This window comes from Erpetoichthys calabaricus, chromosome 16 (assembly GCF_900747795.2).
Source record: "Erpetoichthys calabaricus chromosome 16, fErpCal1.3, whole genome shotgun sequence".
NCBI classification, from domain to species: domain Eukaryota; kingdom Metazoa; phylum Chordata; class Cladistia; order Polypteriformes; family Polypteridae; genus Erpetoichthys; species Erpetoichthys calabaricus.
This window is the reverse complement of record NC_041409.2, coordinates 99,063,253-99,080,356: the sequence shown is the minus strand read 5'-3', so window position 1 is coordinate 99,080,356 and position 17,104 is coordinate 99,063,253. Positions and strand designations below refer to the sequence as shown.

At 39.1% G+C, this 17,104-nt stretch overlaps 2 protein-coding genes across 5 annotated transcripts in view; one reads left to right on the top strand and one right to left on the bottom strand.

The window, feature by feature from the left end:
- The window catches only part of LOC114666379 (neuronal PAS domain-containing protein 3), a 764,183-nt gene that overhangs the window by 103,188 nt on the left and 643,891 nt on the right, over positions 1 to 17,104 (top strand). The window lies entirely within an intron of this gene.
- LOC114666767 (microtubule nucleation factor SSNA1-like) lies at positions 3,310 to 3,672 on the bottom strand. The gene has a single exon (XM_051920012.1). It carries the CDS (start codon positions 3,670 to 3,672, stop codon positions 3,310 to 3,312), a length of 363 nt encoding a protein of 120 aa, XP_051775972.1.

Sequence of the window (17,104 nt, the reverse complement as noted above, 5' to 3'; positions counted from 1 at the left end):
ATTGTATTACTCTTTTTATCTTTATTTTATTTTATTGTAGAATCAACTCCTATATGCGCACACCAGGGCGGCCGTGGGCGGATGCGTATGGTGTATTCACTCCATGTTATCGTGCATTGCGCTGTCACTGGTATTTTGATAAAAGAATTTGAACAACATATAAGAAGCGTATAAATTATTAAACAGTAAAACATTAACATTTAAGAAGTAAAGTTACATTGAGTACTACTGCAGTGCCTTCGGGTATACTTCATTTTTTGTTTGCCCATTACATGCTTAAATGTATACATTTTTTGGTGTACCTACCCGAGAACACGCGACATATAACCGAGCGTGGGAGAAGCATGGATTTTAAGCACGCGTTGAGTTCATCTGCTGGTCTCCCTCGTGGAATAACTGGTAATGTTTGACTAAAATCTACAGCGAGTAAAATGACATTACCTCCTCTTTTTTTTTTTTTTTTTTACGATCTCTGAGATCTTACTTTTTTTGGTTCAAGGCTTCATAAGCTCTTTTATGTTTCATGGTGTACTTATCCCAAACCATCATCTTTGAATGTTGCAAGACTTTCGCCTTGTATGTAGATCGGGGTAATTACATTCATTGCATTCCTAGTCTGAATCACAATCTGATTGTATGGGTGGTTACCTGGCAGGTAATGCTTATGCTTGGTCATCAAGTCGTCTAACATCCGCTACGTGCCCTCTTTTAATTGCGAGAAGCAGATATATATAGCCAAATTCTCGTGCTTCGTTGCGGCGAAGTACTGCCTTTAATTTTTTATTAAGAAGAAAAGAAAACCTTTTTAAACGGATCGAAAATATACCAATAACAATTTGTTAAGGATCTGTTTTTTTGTGAACCTCCCTTTTCACAGCTGTCGCGCTACGGCGTGTGTGTCGTTTATTTGACAGTATGTAGATCGTGGTAATTACATTCATGGCATTCGTTTTCTGAATCACAATCTGATTGTATGGGTGGTTACCTGCCAGGTCACGCTTGTGGTTTGTCAGCAAGTCGCCTTATGTCCGCCACGTGCCCTCTTTCTGTTCCCAGAAGCAGATCATAGAATGGTTTTAATAGTTTACTTTCAAATAATGCAAAGAGTATGCGACACGTGTTTCTCCCTAATTCTGGGCTCATCAGGCGTACACACTCACTGCATCCCCTCTCGGGAATCGAATCTCTATCGTCAGCGCCAGAGTTGAAGCCCCTAACGTTGCGGTCAGCAAGTTGGCTAACATCCGCCATGTGCCGTCTTTCAGTTGCAAGAAGCAGATCATAGAATGGTTGAAATTGTTTACTTTCAAATTATGCAAAGAGTACGCGTCACGTGTTTCGCCCTAATTCTGTGCTCTTCATGCGTACACACTCATTGCATCCCCTCTCGGGAATCGAATCTCGAACGTCAGCGCCAGAGCTGAAGCCCCTAACGTTGCGCTACGGCGTGTGGTTCGTTTATACCTCGTGTCTTCTCATTAAACTTTTATCTCGCGAATATGTTATTGCAATCCGCAGCGGGAGCGTTTCTATAAACTTAATTTAAACTTAAATTTTACACCGTGCTTTTTTCCCTTATGAAGATGCTTGTATGCTTCACTCGCTCGCTTCTTATTGTTTTGCTCCCTTCTCAATTGTTTAATGAATTTTTTGTTCTTCGCTGTTTGCGGCTTCTCCTTCATTTCTCCCTACTGCGTTCACAGTCTTTTCACGTGATTACGTGGGAGGCGTGATGACGTGACACTCAACTCCTCCTCCCACGGCCATCGAGCTGCCGTCCATTACAGTATATTGTGAAAAAAGAGGTTCCAGTTATGACCATTACGCGTTGAATTTCGAAATGAAACCTGCCTAACTTTTGTAAGTAAGCTGTAAGGAATCAGCCTGCCAAATTTCAGCCTTCCACCTACACGGGAAGTTGCAGAATTAGTGATGAGTCAGTCAGTGAGTCAGTGAGGGCTTTGCCTTTTATTAATTAGTATAGTATAGTATATATATAATATATATATAGAGATAGAGATAGATATAGATATATATAGATATATATCTCTCTGGAGATTTATTTTGTATTGCCTTATGGGGTGGAGTGGTGGTTCTGAGGCTAAGGATCTGCGCTGGTGTCCTGAAGGTTGCCGGTTCCAATCCCCGTCACTGCCAAAAGAGATCCTACTCTGCTGGGCCCTTGAGCAAGACCCTTAACCTGTAATTGCTCCAGGGGCGCTGTACAATGGTTGACCCTGCGCTCTGACCCCAAGGGGAATGCGAAAACTAACAAATTTCTAATACTAGAAATCGTATAAGACGAAATAAAGAACAAAAAAAAAAAAGTGTCTTGTTTATCTGAGAGGTCTGCAGTATTACAGTTACAGTTGTTTATAGTGCTTTTAGTATTTGTCTATTGTGCCTTTCATAAGTAAAGGGCTCTCTCTTATAAAGTGCCTTTCAGTCTGTATATCACTATAACATTTTCATATCTATTATATGATGCCTTTCATATTCATGTATTTATTATAGAGTGTCTTTCATATCTATTATATATTTTCTTTCATATCTATCTATGAATCATGTAGTGCCTTTCATTCTCTTACGTAGTGCCTGTCAGATTGGCCTGTCTGTGTCTCTGTCGATCTAGTACATAATGTCTTTCGTATCTATCTGTCTAGTATATATCACCCTCCAGATCTGTTTGTCTCCTCTGTGTCATAAGCCTGGTGTTGTACATCACTGGTCATTTCATGGTGCTGATGTTTTTCCGGTATTGTTTGTACTTCATGTTTTATGGATGTGGTAACAGTTTAATGTGATGGTGGCAGAGCTTGTCCATAAATAATTATCTGCAAAGTAAAATTAGAACTTTTTTTTTATTATTATTATTTCTGGTAGATTTAAACAGAACAGTTTTGTTGCCTAAAGTCAGGCCTTTTAACTTATGGGTTTATATGGAGGCCCATCTTGAAGATGTCTTTTCTCCCTTGTCTTAAAGCCATGTGGTAATGGCATGGTTGACATGAAGCGTTTGGCTTGTCTTATTGAGTCCTCCTTAATTGTGGTAAACCTTGTGAAGACTGCACACAATCTTGATGGCCCAAGGTCTTCATTGGTCTGGGTATTTTGTCTGTGGTGCAGCTAAGTGCTTTACTGGATGGCGCGTCATCTTGTAAAAGCCCGCCTGAGTTGCACATGGTCTAATCCCAGGCACACTTTGAGCGATAAATGTGTCAGCTGTCTTTACTGGTCTTTGCTTCTCATCCTTGTTGGCAGGCTGTGTGCCCCACAATGATTGTAGGTGTTTCCCATTGCACCCGATGGCTATTCTTTGTGTGAAGTCATTTTGCTGTAGCCACGCTGATCTGCACTTTTCCTTAAGTTTCCAGCCTCTTTCTTCAGTAGGTTCAGCAGGGTCTGCGAGCTCTCCAGTATCTTCATATAGGCCGCTTCTGTCTCAGTGATTGTGCGGTTGAAGTCGTTACGGGCTGCCAACTTACATGCCAGGCTCTCATTAACCACGCACAACTTTTCTGTCAGGAGGCGGATGTCATTCTGTAACTTCACCTTTTCTCTCTCTTGCTTCACAATCTGTATGTTGAGCTCATCGCGCTTGGAGCAGAGCTCCTCAAAGCATTTGACCAGCTCCGTGTTGTAGTTCTGCAGCGCTGCTCCCTGCTGTGCCATGGTACCATAGGGGAGAGGGACGAAAGTGCCAGTCCTGTTGTCGTGCCTTCAGCAGCCCTCCATTATTATTCACAGATGACCACTGGAGTGGTGGATCCTGACAGATCTAGGGTTTGAGCAAGGGAATGGGATGGGGGACAGCAACAGGACAAAGGAACTCAGTTTAACAAGAACTTGCAAAGATGGCCCGCGCTTAGTCAAGCTTGAATGCTCACCCTGTTTGACATACAGGGAGCTTTTAGTCTCGTTTAATCTAAATCTGTATTCTGCACATGTGTATGGGGAAGTATTCTGGACATTAAAAAAGAAAAAATTAAAATTGTCAATAAATAATAACAATGTGACATGAGCATAAATAAGTGTTTTTGTTGTGTATTTCTTCATTTATTTCAATGACACTGCATGCATTTGAAACATGCCTTTCATTAAAAACTGTCCCTTTCACCCATCATAGTTGAGAGGGTGGGCGCAAGTACTGTGTTTTGATTGGTGACTTGTCAGGAAAGTGGATAAATATTTTCACCAATCGAGTGCCATCTTTACAGCTGACAACTTAGATGCAGACTCCTGATAATGAAATTGGGGTCACTTGTACTGAAGTGGCCACTTCACGTCGTCATTCTGGGCAAATTATTTTTTTGCACTCCTATCTACCACAGAAGTGCATGGCAGTATAGAGAAATTGGGCGATGAACTGCAGGATCCACAAAGCCAGCCGAACACATGTTTAAAATTGTTATCATATGTGTCTGTCACAGATATGAATGCGAGAAAATGTGGACAGGAATTTCTCGGTGGAGAAAATGGCACAGATTTTAGCCCTTCATTAAGCTCCAAATTTTTTTCCTTAGGAGACTGCATTCCTTTAATGCGTGTAGTGACATCATTTACATCCTCTGCAATTCTGTGATGGCCAGATTGGTGTGCTGGGCCAGTAGCATCACTTCAAGAGAGGCCCACCAGATCAACAAACTAATTACAAAGGCAGGCTCAGTTATGGGATGCACTGTGGACCCCTGGAGGAGAAAATGAAGACCAAAATTATGCCCATCCTCTCTGTGCCAGACTAACACTGAGGACATTCATCTAATAAATTATTTAACAGAATTTTGTCAAGAAACGCTTCTGAGGGCCTTTGTACCTACCAATATGCCATTATAGTGGCTCACTGTGAGTGCTGTCTTATCTGTAGCCAAGTCAGACGTTTTCTTCTTTTTTTGTAATTCTTAAGTGTATTTAAAAGGATGGTTGTTGTGTTATAATAGACAGATAGCTAGCTAGGGGATTATGTAATAAATAGATATGAGGCACTATACAATAAAGAGAAATGGGTATGAAAAGTGCTATGTAATAGATAGCTAGGCAGATATGAAAGTACATTCTGTCTATCTCTTATCAATCATAGTGACTTTCTATCAATCCATCCATCTACACTCTATGGCCATAAGTATGTGGACTTCCTCCAAATGCTCGAGTTCAGGTGTTTCATTGTTAACAGGCACATAAAATCCAGCACATAGCCATGCAATCTCCATTGATATCTCCATTGATAAACATTGGGATGTACTGAAGAGTTAATTAACTTTAAACATGGCATTGTCATAGGATATCACCTTTGCCACACGTCAGTTCAAGATATTTTTGTTCAGCTAGATCTTTCCAGTCTACTCAACAGTAGCACTTACAGAAGTGGAAGCGCCGAGGAGCAACAACAACTGAAGCACATAAAAATTTCACTTGCTAGCAACAGAGTTCCATTTTGTCTCTGAAAGTAACATCGGCTCAAGAACTGTGTCTTGGGGTCTTCATAAAATGAATTTCCATGGCCAGGCTTAAAAATCACTATACACAATGAAAGATGTTTTCTGGAGCGGTGTAAAGCACACAGTCATTGGACCATTGCACATATGTTCTCTGGAGTAATGTATCAAGTTCAGTAACTGGTAGTCTGATGGACAAAGCTGATACCTGCTGTAAAGTATGATAGATGAGGAACAATGGAAAAGTTTGGGCTAAGTCCCTTGGCTCCAGGTGAAGGGTACTGTTAATATTACAGTAGACATTTTAGACAACAGTTCGTTGAAAGACCTTTTGTGTTCCAGCATGACTGTGCCCTTGTCTATCTATCTATCTATCTATCTATCTATCCATCTATCCATCCATCCATCCATCCATCCATCCCTGACATAAATGCTTATTTTGGCTTAATGGGCATGGATTCTCACAAACTTTCTCCAGTGTCTTATGGACAGAAGAGTGGAGGCTGTTATGGTTGCAAAGGAGGTGCCAGCTTCATATTAATGCCCATTGTTTTGTAATGCAATACCCAATAAGATGATATAGGTGTGATGATCTGTCTAATACATTTTTTTTATTTGCATATTTATTTCATTTTTTCCAAAATATTCCTCCATACGCATAAAGCTCTGTTACTTCACAGCTACCCCTTGTATGGCTTCCTTGCATTGGTTGCAACAGTCTAATCAGCTACCTATGAGTGGCTTTGTCAAGGCTTTTTAAGCACAGGGTGCTCATATGGAAGTTTAGCTAAGCTGGATGAATTCAAAAACCATTAGATGTGAGGAAGAATGGCTGACTAGCAGCTTTGTGCTATAAATGGTAGGCCTCTTTTACTTTTAAAAACATCCAGTGTTAAACATCCCAGGTTTGTAAAATTGATTTTTGGTGTGGAAAGGTTCCAGTAAAATTAAAAGCATAGCTATTTATTTAAAAGCAACTCACTGCATTGATTTCAGTGGAGGGGCGTGAAACCAATACAGGAGGTGGGGGTTATGCTTTTTGGGAAAAAAAAAAAAAAATCAGTGATTATTTTTTTTTCTTTTGTTCAACATCACAACAATTTGGGTGTGAACATCAGTAGGCTTTGCGCCCGAGAAACCAAGTTACCCGAGCTATTTGATAACATTTCAGTAATTATTTACTGCTCTGATGCTAATCTTTCTGATCATAAAATAGGTCATTACAATAGCAATTGACGAGAAGAATTCATAACTAATTGCAGAATTACGGTATTTGAGGGTTCCTCTAGAGTGCCTCTTTCTCTTGCATGATTTGTCTCAAAAATTAATCAGCACATCATCATCTCATAACAGGCTTAAGTTTCGAGTTTGGTATTTTTCCGTCCAGCCGATTTTAGCTCTACACCATCCTCTGACACACGCACACGCACACACACACACACACACTAGCCTAATTGAGATATTGATGTTTTTGGAATTGGGCACCCTAAAATGTCGAGATCCATTGAAAACCGGAGATCAAAATTTTTGATAACTCGAAAGGTTTCGCTCCTCCCCCAAAGACAATAGGTTATGGTGGGGAGGGCACAAAGAAAAAATGGGATGCAAATTCTGTGAGATTATGAATCACATTTGGTAATGAGAGGGGGGGATGCTGATTTTCAGAAGAGTTCTGGAATTTTCAGGAAACTTTTGATGTTTACATTTTATTGTGTAGCACATATGCACAGGTGTCTCCAGCTCCATGGGTTTAAGGCCGGAGCAGCTAGGTGTTACCATTAATTTAGTCTTGTAGTCTCATTCCAGTTCAGGGTCGTGGGCAACAAAAGCCTCTTCTGGAAGTACTGGGTTCAAGGCAAAAGAATGCCTAAACATGGTGCCTTATCGCTCCAGTGGCATAAATAGAAAAGGATGAACCCTAGTATAAAAAATAAATTGGGCCTCCCTCATGTATAATTACTTTAATGCATCAAAGAAATGATTGCCATTATTGAGATGTATCAACACAGGAGTTGAAAATACCATGAAAAGATATTTGCCCCCTTCCTCATATCCTCTGTTTTGTCACAATGATTGGCTTCAGATCTTTGGACAAAATGTCAGATAAAGGGAACGTGAGTAAACCTTGGACACCATTTTTAAATTAGTAACTTAAATACAGTATATTTGAGTAATAAACCTATCCAGTGTGAAGTTATGTAGTGTGAAAATGTAATTACCCCCTTAGTTACTCCCTCAAACAGTTCAACAAAGTTCAATCATAATACAGCTCAGCTGGCTGAGCACAGCCAGTCCTGTTAATCTAAACCTCACCACATATTGACCCTCAACATCATACCAAAGTCATCACTGCAAAGTTTCTAGAAGAATACCAAGTCTGAAGTGGAGGACATCCCAGAAGAGAGATCCTGCTCAGGCTGACTCAAAAATTAAACCTGTTTAGTCTTGAGCAGAAGAGACTGCATGGAGACCCAATTCAAGAATGTAAAATCCTCAAAGGCATTCATAAAATAGATCCAGCAACATTCCTTCATCTTAAGGGTGAATCACGAACTCGAGGAAATTAAGGGGAAATGCATTTAAGACTGAAGCCAGGAAGCACATCTTTGTACAGAGAGTTCAGGGACACTGGAACACACTACCAAGACATGAAATTGAAGCAGAAACCTTGAGAATCTTTAAGAAGAATTTGAATGAGAGATGGGGACAGCTTCGCTATTAGCAAAACAAATGCTTCCTCTCGCTTGTCATTTTACTTATGTTTAATAATGTTAAAAGATTAGGACAGAAGTTGTTGAAATTTCCAAATCGGCAAAGAACAGGGTGACGGGGCATTTCTAAGTCTCTGGGATTCCAACACACCACAGTGAGAGTCTTCATTTGCAAACGGATGACGTGTAGAACAGTGGGAAATGTTTGGAGGAAAAGACCTGCCTACCTGACAAAATGACCTCCAGCTCTTATGAAATAATGTTTTATGGGCAGCGAAGCCCAAAGTAGACCACATTGGTCCCAGTATGTCTGATGTTTGACAGTGCAACTGTTAGACCTGCAATAAAACGTGGTGGTGCAACTGTGTGGAAGTGGGAAAACTTTGAAAGACTTGCGTTACTAGGGAACCATGAGTGATGGACTTTTATCAGAATATTCTTAAGGAGAATGTCTGCTCATCTGTCTGTGACCTGAAGCTGAATGTTATTGTGTTAAGTGATGCAGATGTTTTGGAGTGACCTACTCAAATTCTCAGCCTTTGCCCAATAGAGGGGCTGAAACAAGTTGTTGATGCTCTAAAACCTGCCAGTCTGAATTAAAGCAAAGATTAAGTTGAAATTATTACCTTTAAATGTGCTGTAGCCAAGTATGGGAACTAAGGTAACACGTGGGTGATGGGATGTTGGTTAACTTTATTTCTTGAATAATGAAAAGTCTGAATTAACGTAAGCCACTCTAATTTTGGGGTGTTGATAAGAAATGTAAAGATTTACTTCATGAGGTAGAAATATTTGAAATATTAAAATATGTACTTCAGTTTAACTATTTAAAATATAAATATTCTTGATTGTAATAGAAATTTGCTATTTTTCATCCTCTGATGGATCACTGACCTTGAAATAATATGAAATGATACCTCATATGCTTATGTTTAAATATTTGACATTTTTTACCTTCTAGGAGTGGCTTTTAGATGGCTAGGATGACTTGCAAAGAATCGGATATCACAAATAATTACATATTTGTGATCAAGAACCTCAAAATATTATGAAACAACACTTGACATGCATATGTTACCAATCCCCATTTTATTCAAAGGAGAAACTTTGACTGCTCCTAACCCATTAAGGGGTGAATCCCTGGGCTCAGCTGATGTGACATACACAACTTTGGATCCTTCTGATCATTTTTGCTGGAGATACCTATTGGTTTACTCTTTATCATAAAGGTGCAATTTTGTTGCAAAAACATATGGTCCAAAAATGGCCTAAAATTGATTTATTTTGGTCTGGAGGGCCAAAAATGGGGGACATCTGACATAACTATGATGTGCTGAATGGTATATCATATGTGGTGGTTTTCTTGTACCAGTGAGTGAGAAGGCTGGACAATAAAAGTGTTCATAAATATATATTATGAACACATATGTGTTCATTCAGGTTCTCTTTCTCTAATATTGCATGATGTCTAAAGGACTTGAGACTATTTATTGTGGAAATTTGCAAGAACAGTGTATACATGGAAAGGGGGCAAATACTTTCTCACAACACTCTGTAGGCAACATAAAAGGTCAGTAGTCATAATTAAGCTTTATTGAGCTGAGGGGATGATAACACCATTAACCTTTTTATTACAATGTGAAGTAGGCCAGCATGACGATGATGATGAGGCCATGCAGTCACTACGGGTCCCTCAACCCCATGGACTGAAGGTGCCCACCTTTATTCCACTATCTCACTCAGGCGATAATGAGCACATAACACCACCTCTACCATCTTTGCTGGCTGTCTGCGTCTTGCAGGGTTGAGTGTAAACTTAAATAACAATCTCTTTAAATTGCATATCTGGTTAACCAAACCCGGGGGTGGGCGAGCGAAGCGAGCAGGGGCCAGAGCCCCCTAGTTTTATATAATTTTATATTTTGCACTAATTGTGGTGATGCATTGCATGTTGATTAGCACGTGTTGGTAAGAATTTTACTGTACTTAGTTTGTGTGACAGGAAGTACCCTATAACGTCCACATCTGTCTATGTTACTATCTAATATATTGTGTCTTTGATATCTTACTTATTGTTAAATGTGATGCGGTAGAACAGTAATGTGTTGCATGTTGATTAGCACAAGCAAGCAATATTTTTGACTGGACTCTGTACACATAACAATATGGACAATATAACCTGTTGTACAGCAACTTTCACATCTGCCTATCTTGATATTTAATATATGGAAACTTTTATTGATAAACATGGCATTGGAGAGTGGTGACATGTTGCATGTTAATTAGATAGATAGATACTTTATTAATCCCAATGGGAAATTCACATTCTCCAGCAGCAGCATACTGATACAATAAATAATATTAAATTAAAGAAAGATAATAATGCAGGTGAAAAACAGACAATAACTTTGTATAATGTTAACGTTTACCCCCCCGGGTGGAATTGAAGAGTCGCATAGTTTGGGGGAGGAACGATCTCCTCAATCTGTCTGTGGAGCAGGACAGTGACAGCAGTCTGTCGCTGAAGCTGCTCTTCTGTCTGGAGATACTATTTAGTGGATGCAGTGGATTCTCCACAATTGATAGGAGCCTGCTGAGCGCCCTTCGCTCTGCCACAGATGTTAAACTGTCCAGCTCCATGCCAACAATAGAGCCTGCCTTCCTCACCAGTTTCTCCAGGCGTGAGGCGTCTTTCCTCTTAATGCTGCCTCCCCAGCACACCACTGCGTAGAAGAGGGCGCTCACCACAACTGTCTGATAGAACATCTGCAGCATCTTATTGCAGATGTTGAAGGACGTCAGCCTTCTAAGGAAATATAGTCTGCTCTGTCCTTTTTTGCACAGCGCATCAGTATTGGCAGTCCAGTCTAATTTATCATCCAGCTGCACTCCAAGATATTTATAGGTCTGCACCATCTGCACACAGTCACCTTTGATGATCACGGGGTCTATGAGGGGTTTAGGCCTCCTAAAATCCACCACCAGCTCCTTGGTTTTGCTGGTGTTCAGTTGTAGGTGGTTTGAGTCGCACCATTTAACAAAGTCATTATTTCAACTATTACTAATTTCTCTGTTTGCTGTACATGTGAAAAGAAGGAGCCTATAACTTGTTATATGGTTTCTTTCATATCTACCTATTTTACTATTTATTATATAGCATCTTTTGTATTTAACACTAATTATAGTGTTTGAGAGTGGTGACATGTTGCATGTTAATTAGCACATGCAAGTAGCATTTTACCTTTACTATCTATATTATAGCACTTTTCATTTATGTTCATCAGTAATTGTGGGGATGTGCTACTGTTTGATTGTTAAGTAGGAATTCACTGCACTTAGGACCATAAGAATCCTAGAAATCTTACATTTTATACATTGAGCCAAAGGAGATGGGGCCCCCAGACAATCCGCTCTTTCTATATGGCCTGATATGCCTCAGCATAGCACTGAGTCAGTAGCTCCTGCTCGTGTTCTTCAGCTTCCTTTTCAGTTTGCTTTGAATTTTGCCACCTTCAATGTAATTTATCTTTTCATTTATTTTTGTTTTGGTGTTTGGCTCTATTATTTGGTTGCCTTTTACGAAGCACTATTTGAAAATTTTGTGTCTTGATTCTTTAGATTTTTTTAAAAAAGTTTCATTAGTATGGTTTTTGACTGTTTATTTAAAAAAAAAAAAATATATATATATACACACACAATTATATATAATTGTGTGTGTGTGTGTGTGTATATATATATATATATATATATATATATATATATATATATATATATAAAAGAAACAATACTATACTTTTTAGGATTAGTTTTTTTTACTCTAGCTCTCTTATCACACTTTTGAGTATGTGTGCTGGAATCCGTATTTTGAGTTTTAGGGCAGGACTAATTTGAATTCTGTGGACTAATTGGGGTCCGTCTTTTGCGGTTTTGTGAGCAGAATATAAGAAGAGTGGGTGGCTTTTAATTGTGTGTGCCCTATGATAAACCAGGGTTTCATTCAAGAGTAGTTACTGCAACAAACTTTGACTCTTTGTGATGTGATAATGAGACAATAAGTTTCAGAAATTGGATTAGTGGATGATTACAAAGTGATTGTCCATCATAGATGGCACACACACATGGGGCCAATTTAGAGTTGCTAATTAACCTAGTTAGGGATTCAGGAGGAAACCCATGGGGACACTGGGAGAACGTGCAGACTGAACACCAACAAGACGTAGGTTGGAGGTTGGATTCTGGGTTCATGCTGTTCAGTGTTGATCCACTGCTTATTGTAATAATTAATTTTAAACATTTTTTGTTACTATTTTTATTTATATTGGACTCATTTTGGGTTTATCAGCAAAAGCTGGAGAAGCTTGTTGTCATGTTTAAGTAATTTGAAATAAACTGGTTAGGCACATGGGCTCTGTATGAAGTATGAATGCGGGTCCACCTTATGATGGACTGGCACCCAGTGCAGAGCCCCATGCTGCTGGGACAGGCTGCAGCCCTCCATGACCCTGATATAGATGAAGCAAGTTTATAATATATTTCATTTCATTTGTTGTCATTCTGGGTGTGGGGTACACTCCTTTATAGAAATTGTATCGGACACTCGAGGTGTACACTTCAGACTGATGTTCCATCCCATGTGCATTTTACTAATCTTACACATACAAACTTACACTGTTATTAATATCTTAATGAAAAAGGAGCCGAGTAAGAGAGTTAGAGCTGCAGCATCGGCCTGGATCTGTCTTGTGTGCGTACAGAACAGCCAATTGAGTAAATTACATCGAAATATAATGAAAGAAACATACCTGAATAAAATGACAAGCAAATGAGCAGTTAACAAGGTCGGCTCAAATAAAAAGAATTACAGTGAACCCAATCTTAACAGAGAAAAATGTATGAAATATGCAATTCACTTCATATAATTATGTCTTTCCACTCAGGAATGAAATATGGACTTTTTTTTGCCCCCTTTTAGGTTTTGAGTCTGATAACAAACGTACTGCTTCCTTGAAAGAGAAAGCACACTGAGAGCTAAAATTCTTAATCTGGCCTTTAGAAATCTTGGCATCTACCAAATGCAGAGTGTGGGGAGACATACAGCACCTTGAAAGTTAGCAGCCACAGTTGTAGTGGGCTGCTATAATTACCAGCATAGCAGTTATCTGGTGCTTGTGAATCCCCAGAATGGCCAAATGTAATTCCAGGCTCATCCCGATTGACACCTCACAATTCAGCATACCCCACCTCTCAGTCTAGTTGGACTGGTAGGAAGACTTCTAGAATTGGCTTTAAGAAGGATGGGTGGGTAGACAGGCATACAGAGAGATAGAAGGTGGCACTATATGTTGGAGAGATACAGTATGTAAGACACAATGTAATCTATAGATAGATAAAAAACACCATAAGATAGATACACAGTAAATATAGGGAGGCACTATATGAAATATACACTATTAGAACAGCTTAGTTTTTCTAGTTTTTCTTCCCATTTAATCAGTTGAAATGCAACGAATGACCTTAAATGGCAAAATGATAAGCAGTAAACTGTAAGAGACTTAAATTTCAAGTTTAGGTTAGCATAAACTGGAAAAAAAAGAAATTTCAAAATATTACAAATGGGTCTTCTTCAAGGGACAACTAATAGGTCACGACCTACCAATGTTCTTCATAAATTAAAGTAAATGTAGCCTTGCAAGTTGAAGCAAACAATTTGCACAGGTGCCCCAACTGCTGTTAATTACTTAAAAACCCTGTGTGTGTCCTAAAGCAGAACTGGGACAGACTGTGTTACAAAACATTCTGAAGTACTACTTGGGGCATATTACACTGTTCAAAGTTCCTGTGATAATGGAAAGAAAACGACATAACAAATGAAATGAGGGAGAGCATTGTTGCCCTTCGATTTTTTTTTTTTTTTTTTTGCAATTTCTCTAAATGGAAGTGTCAGCGAGTCCAATGGTGGTCTACACAATCCAAAGGCAATTGGAAATTGGAAGAGGTCTGGCAGAGCCAAAGTCACACGCTAATCAGAAGACAAGTTTCACAGCAGCTTCAAGCACAGCTTAACAGTGTAGGTTGACAAAAAGCAAGTGTCAGTGTGAAGAACAGACTTTGTGCTGCAGGTTTGACAGGGCGAATGGCAGGAAGAAAGCCATTCCTTAAAGGACTCAATAGGGCCTTGAAATACCGTCTGTGGACTACTGCAGACTGTAAGAAAATCTTATGGACCAATGAATCCAAATTTGAAATCTTCGTTTCATCACGCAGGGTTTTTGTACACTGTTGAGTTGGTGAAAGGATGGTTCCTCAGTGTGTGACACCAACTGTCAAACATGGAGCAGGAAGTGTGATGGTCTGAGGTGGTTTTGCTGGAGGTCAAGTTGGTGACTTCCACAGAGTGACTGGCATTCTGAATCAAAAGCATTACCACGGCATTGTGCATCACCATGCAATACTTTCTGGTCTGCATCTAGTAGGTCAGAGGTTCATCCTACAGCAAGACAAATGACCCAAAACATACCTCTAGGCTATGTCCGAACTCTGTTAAAAGAAAAGAACAAGAAGGTACACACAGTGCAGTTTCAAGTCTTACACCCCATTCAGTTACAGTAGTTTAGGATGAACTGGACAGAAAGGAAAGGATCCTACAAGTGCAACACATCTGTGGGAAATTTTGCAACAATGTTTTTGACTTCCCTTATAGAAAGAATGCTGTGTATGTGCTTGTCTGTTACTGTATATCAACAAAAGGTGGCTACTCTGATGAATCAAAAATTTGAATGATTAATGATTCCTTGATTTATTTTTTTATTTGCCATTGTTTATTTGTTCTTTGCCTTGGTTTCATGAAACATTAAGATATTACATTGTGTGCATTTCCATAACAACTGAAAAAACTGAGGTGTTCTAAAACATTTGACTGGTGATAGATGTAAGGTAATATAAAATGAATAAATAGATGTGCCAATCACTGTATAATAGATGAAAGGCACTGTAAGATAGACATATACTATAAATGTAGGGATGTACTATATGCTAGATAGATATAAAGGCAATACATAATTGATAGATACATCTGTAATGCACTATATAATGGATATAGAAACAGATAGAAGGAGACACTACGTGATTGATGAAAGGCATTATAAAAAAGACCGATAGATAAGTAAGAAATATGCAAGGCACAATGTAATAGGCATACAGATCATTGAGAGGTGCTGCATGGTGGATATTTAGAGATGTAATTCACTTTAAGATAAATATATACATAGGTGGATGTAGCTAGGCACTATATGATACATGTAAAGACACTATGTAATAGATAGAATGTCACAATAGATGAAATGCACTATATAATATATGTAAGGCACTGTATAATTGGTAAATATATAATGCATTATATAGTAAATAGATTTAAAGTTACTATAATTAATAGATATGTAAGGTGCTATATAAGAGAGAGATTCAGTTAGGTCCATAAATATTTGGACAGAGACAACTTTTTTCTAATTTTGGTTCTGTACATTACCACAATGCATTTTAAATGAAACAACTCAGATGCAGTTGAAGTGCAGACTTTCGGCTTTAATTCAGTGGGGTTAACAAAACGATTGCATTAAAATATGAGGCAACTAAAGCATATTTTTTAACACAATCCCTTTATTTCAGGGGCTCAAAAGTAATTGGACAAATTAAATAACTGGAAATCAAATGTTCATTTCTAATACTTGGTTGAAAACCCTTTGCTGGCAATGACAGCCTGAAGTCTTGAACTCCTGGACATCACCAGATGCTGGGTTTCCTCCTTTTTAATGCTCTGCCAGGCCTTTACTGCAGCGGCTTTCAGTTGCTGTTTGTTTGTGGGCCTTTCTGTCTGAAGTTTAGTCTTCAACAAGTGAAATGCCTGCTCAATTGGGTTAAGATCAGATGACTGACTTGGCCATTCAAGAATTTTCCAATTCTTTGCTTTAATAAACACCTGGGTTGCTTTGGCTATATGTTTTGGGTCATTGTCCATCTGTATCATGAAACGCCGCCCAATCAATTTGACTACATTTAGCTGGATTTGAGCAGACAGTATGTCTCTGAACGCCTCAGAATTCATTCGGCTGCTTCTGTCCTGTGTCACATCATCAATAAACACTAGCCTGCATGTGTTGCACTAGCCATCACACTGCCTCCACCGTGTTTTACAGATGATGTGGTATGCTTTGGATAATGAGCTGTTCCACGCCGTCTCCATACTTTTTTCTTGCCATCATTCTGATAGAGGTTGATCTTGGTTTTATCTTTCCAAAGAATGTTTTTCCAGAACTATGCTGGCTTTTTTAGATGTTCTTTAGCAAAGTCCAATCTAACCTTTCTATTCTTGAGGCTTATGTGTGGCTTGCACCTTGCAGTGCACCCTCTGTATTTACTTTCATGTAGTCTTCTCTTTATGGTAGACTTGGATATCTATACGCCTACCTACCCCCTGTAGAGTGTTGTTCACTTGGTTGGCCGTTGTGAAGGGGTTTGTCTTCACCATGGAAATGATTCTGCAGTCATCCACCACTGTTGTCTTCCGTGGATGTCCAGGTCTTTTTGCATTGCTGAGTTCACCAGTGCTTGCCTTCTTTCTCAGGATGTACCAAACTGTAGATTTTGCCACTCATAATATTGTAGCAATTTCTCGGATGGGTTTTTTTGGTTTTCGCAGCTTAAGGATGGCTTCTTTCACCTGCATGGAGAGCTCCTTTGACCGCATGTTGTCTGTTCACAGCAAAATCTTCCACATGCAAGCACCACACCTCAAATCAACTCCAGACCTTTTATCTGCTTAATTGATAATGACATAGTGACGGACTTGCCCACACCTGCCCATGAAATAGCCTTTGAGTCAATTGTCCAATTACTTTTGAGCCCCTGAAATGAAGGGATTGTGTTCAAAAAATGCTTTAGTTGCCTCACATTTTTATGCAATCG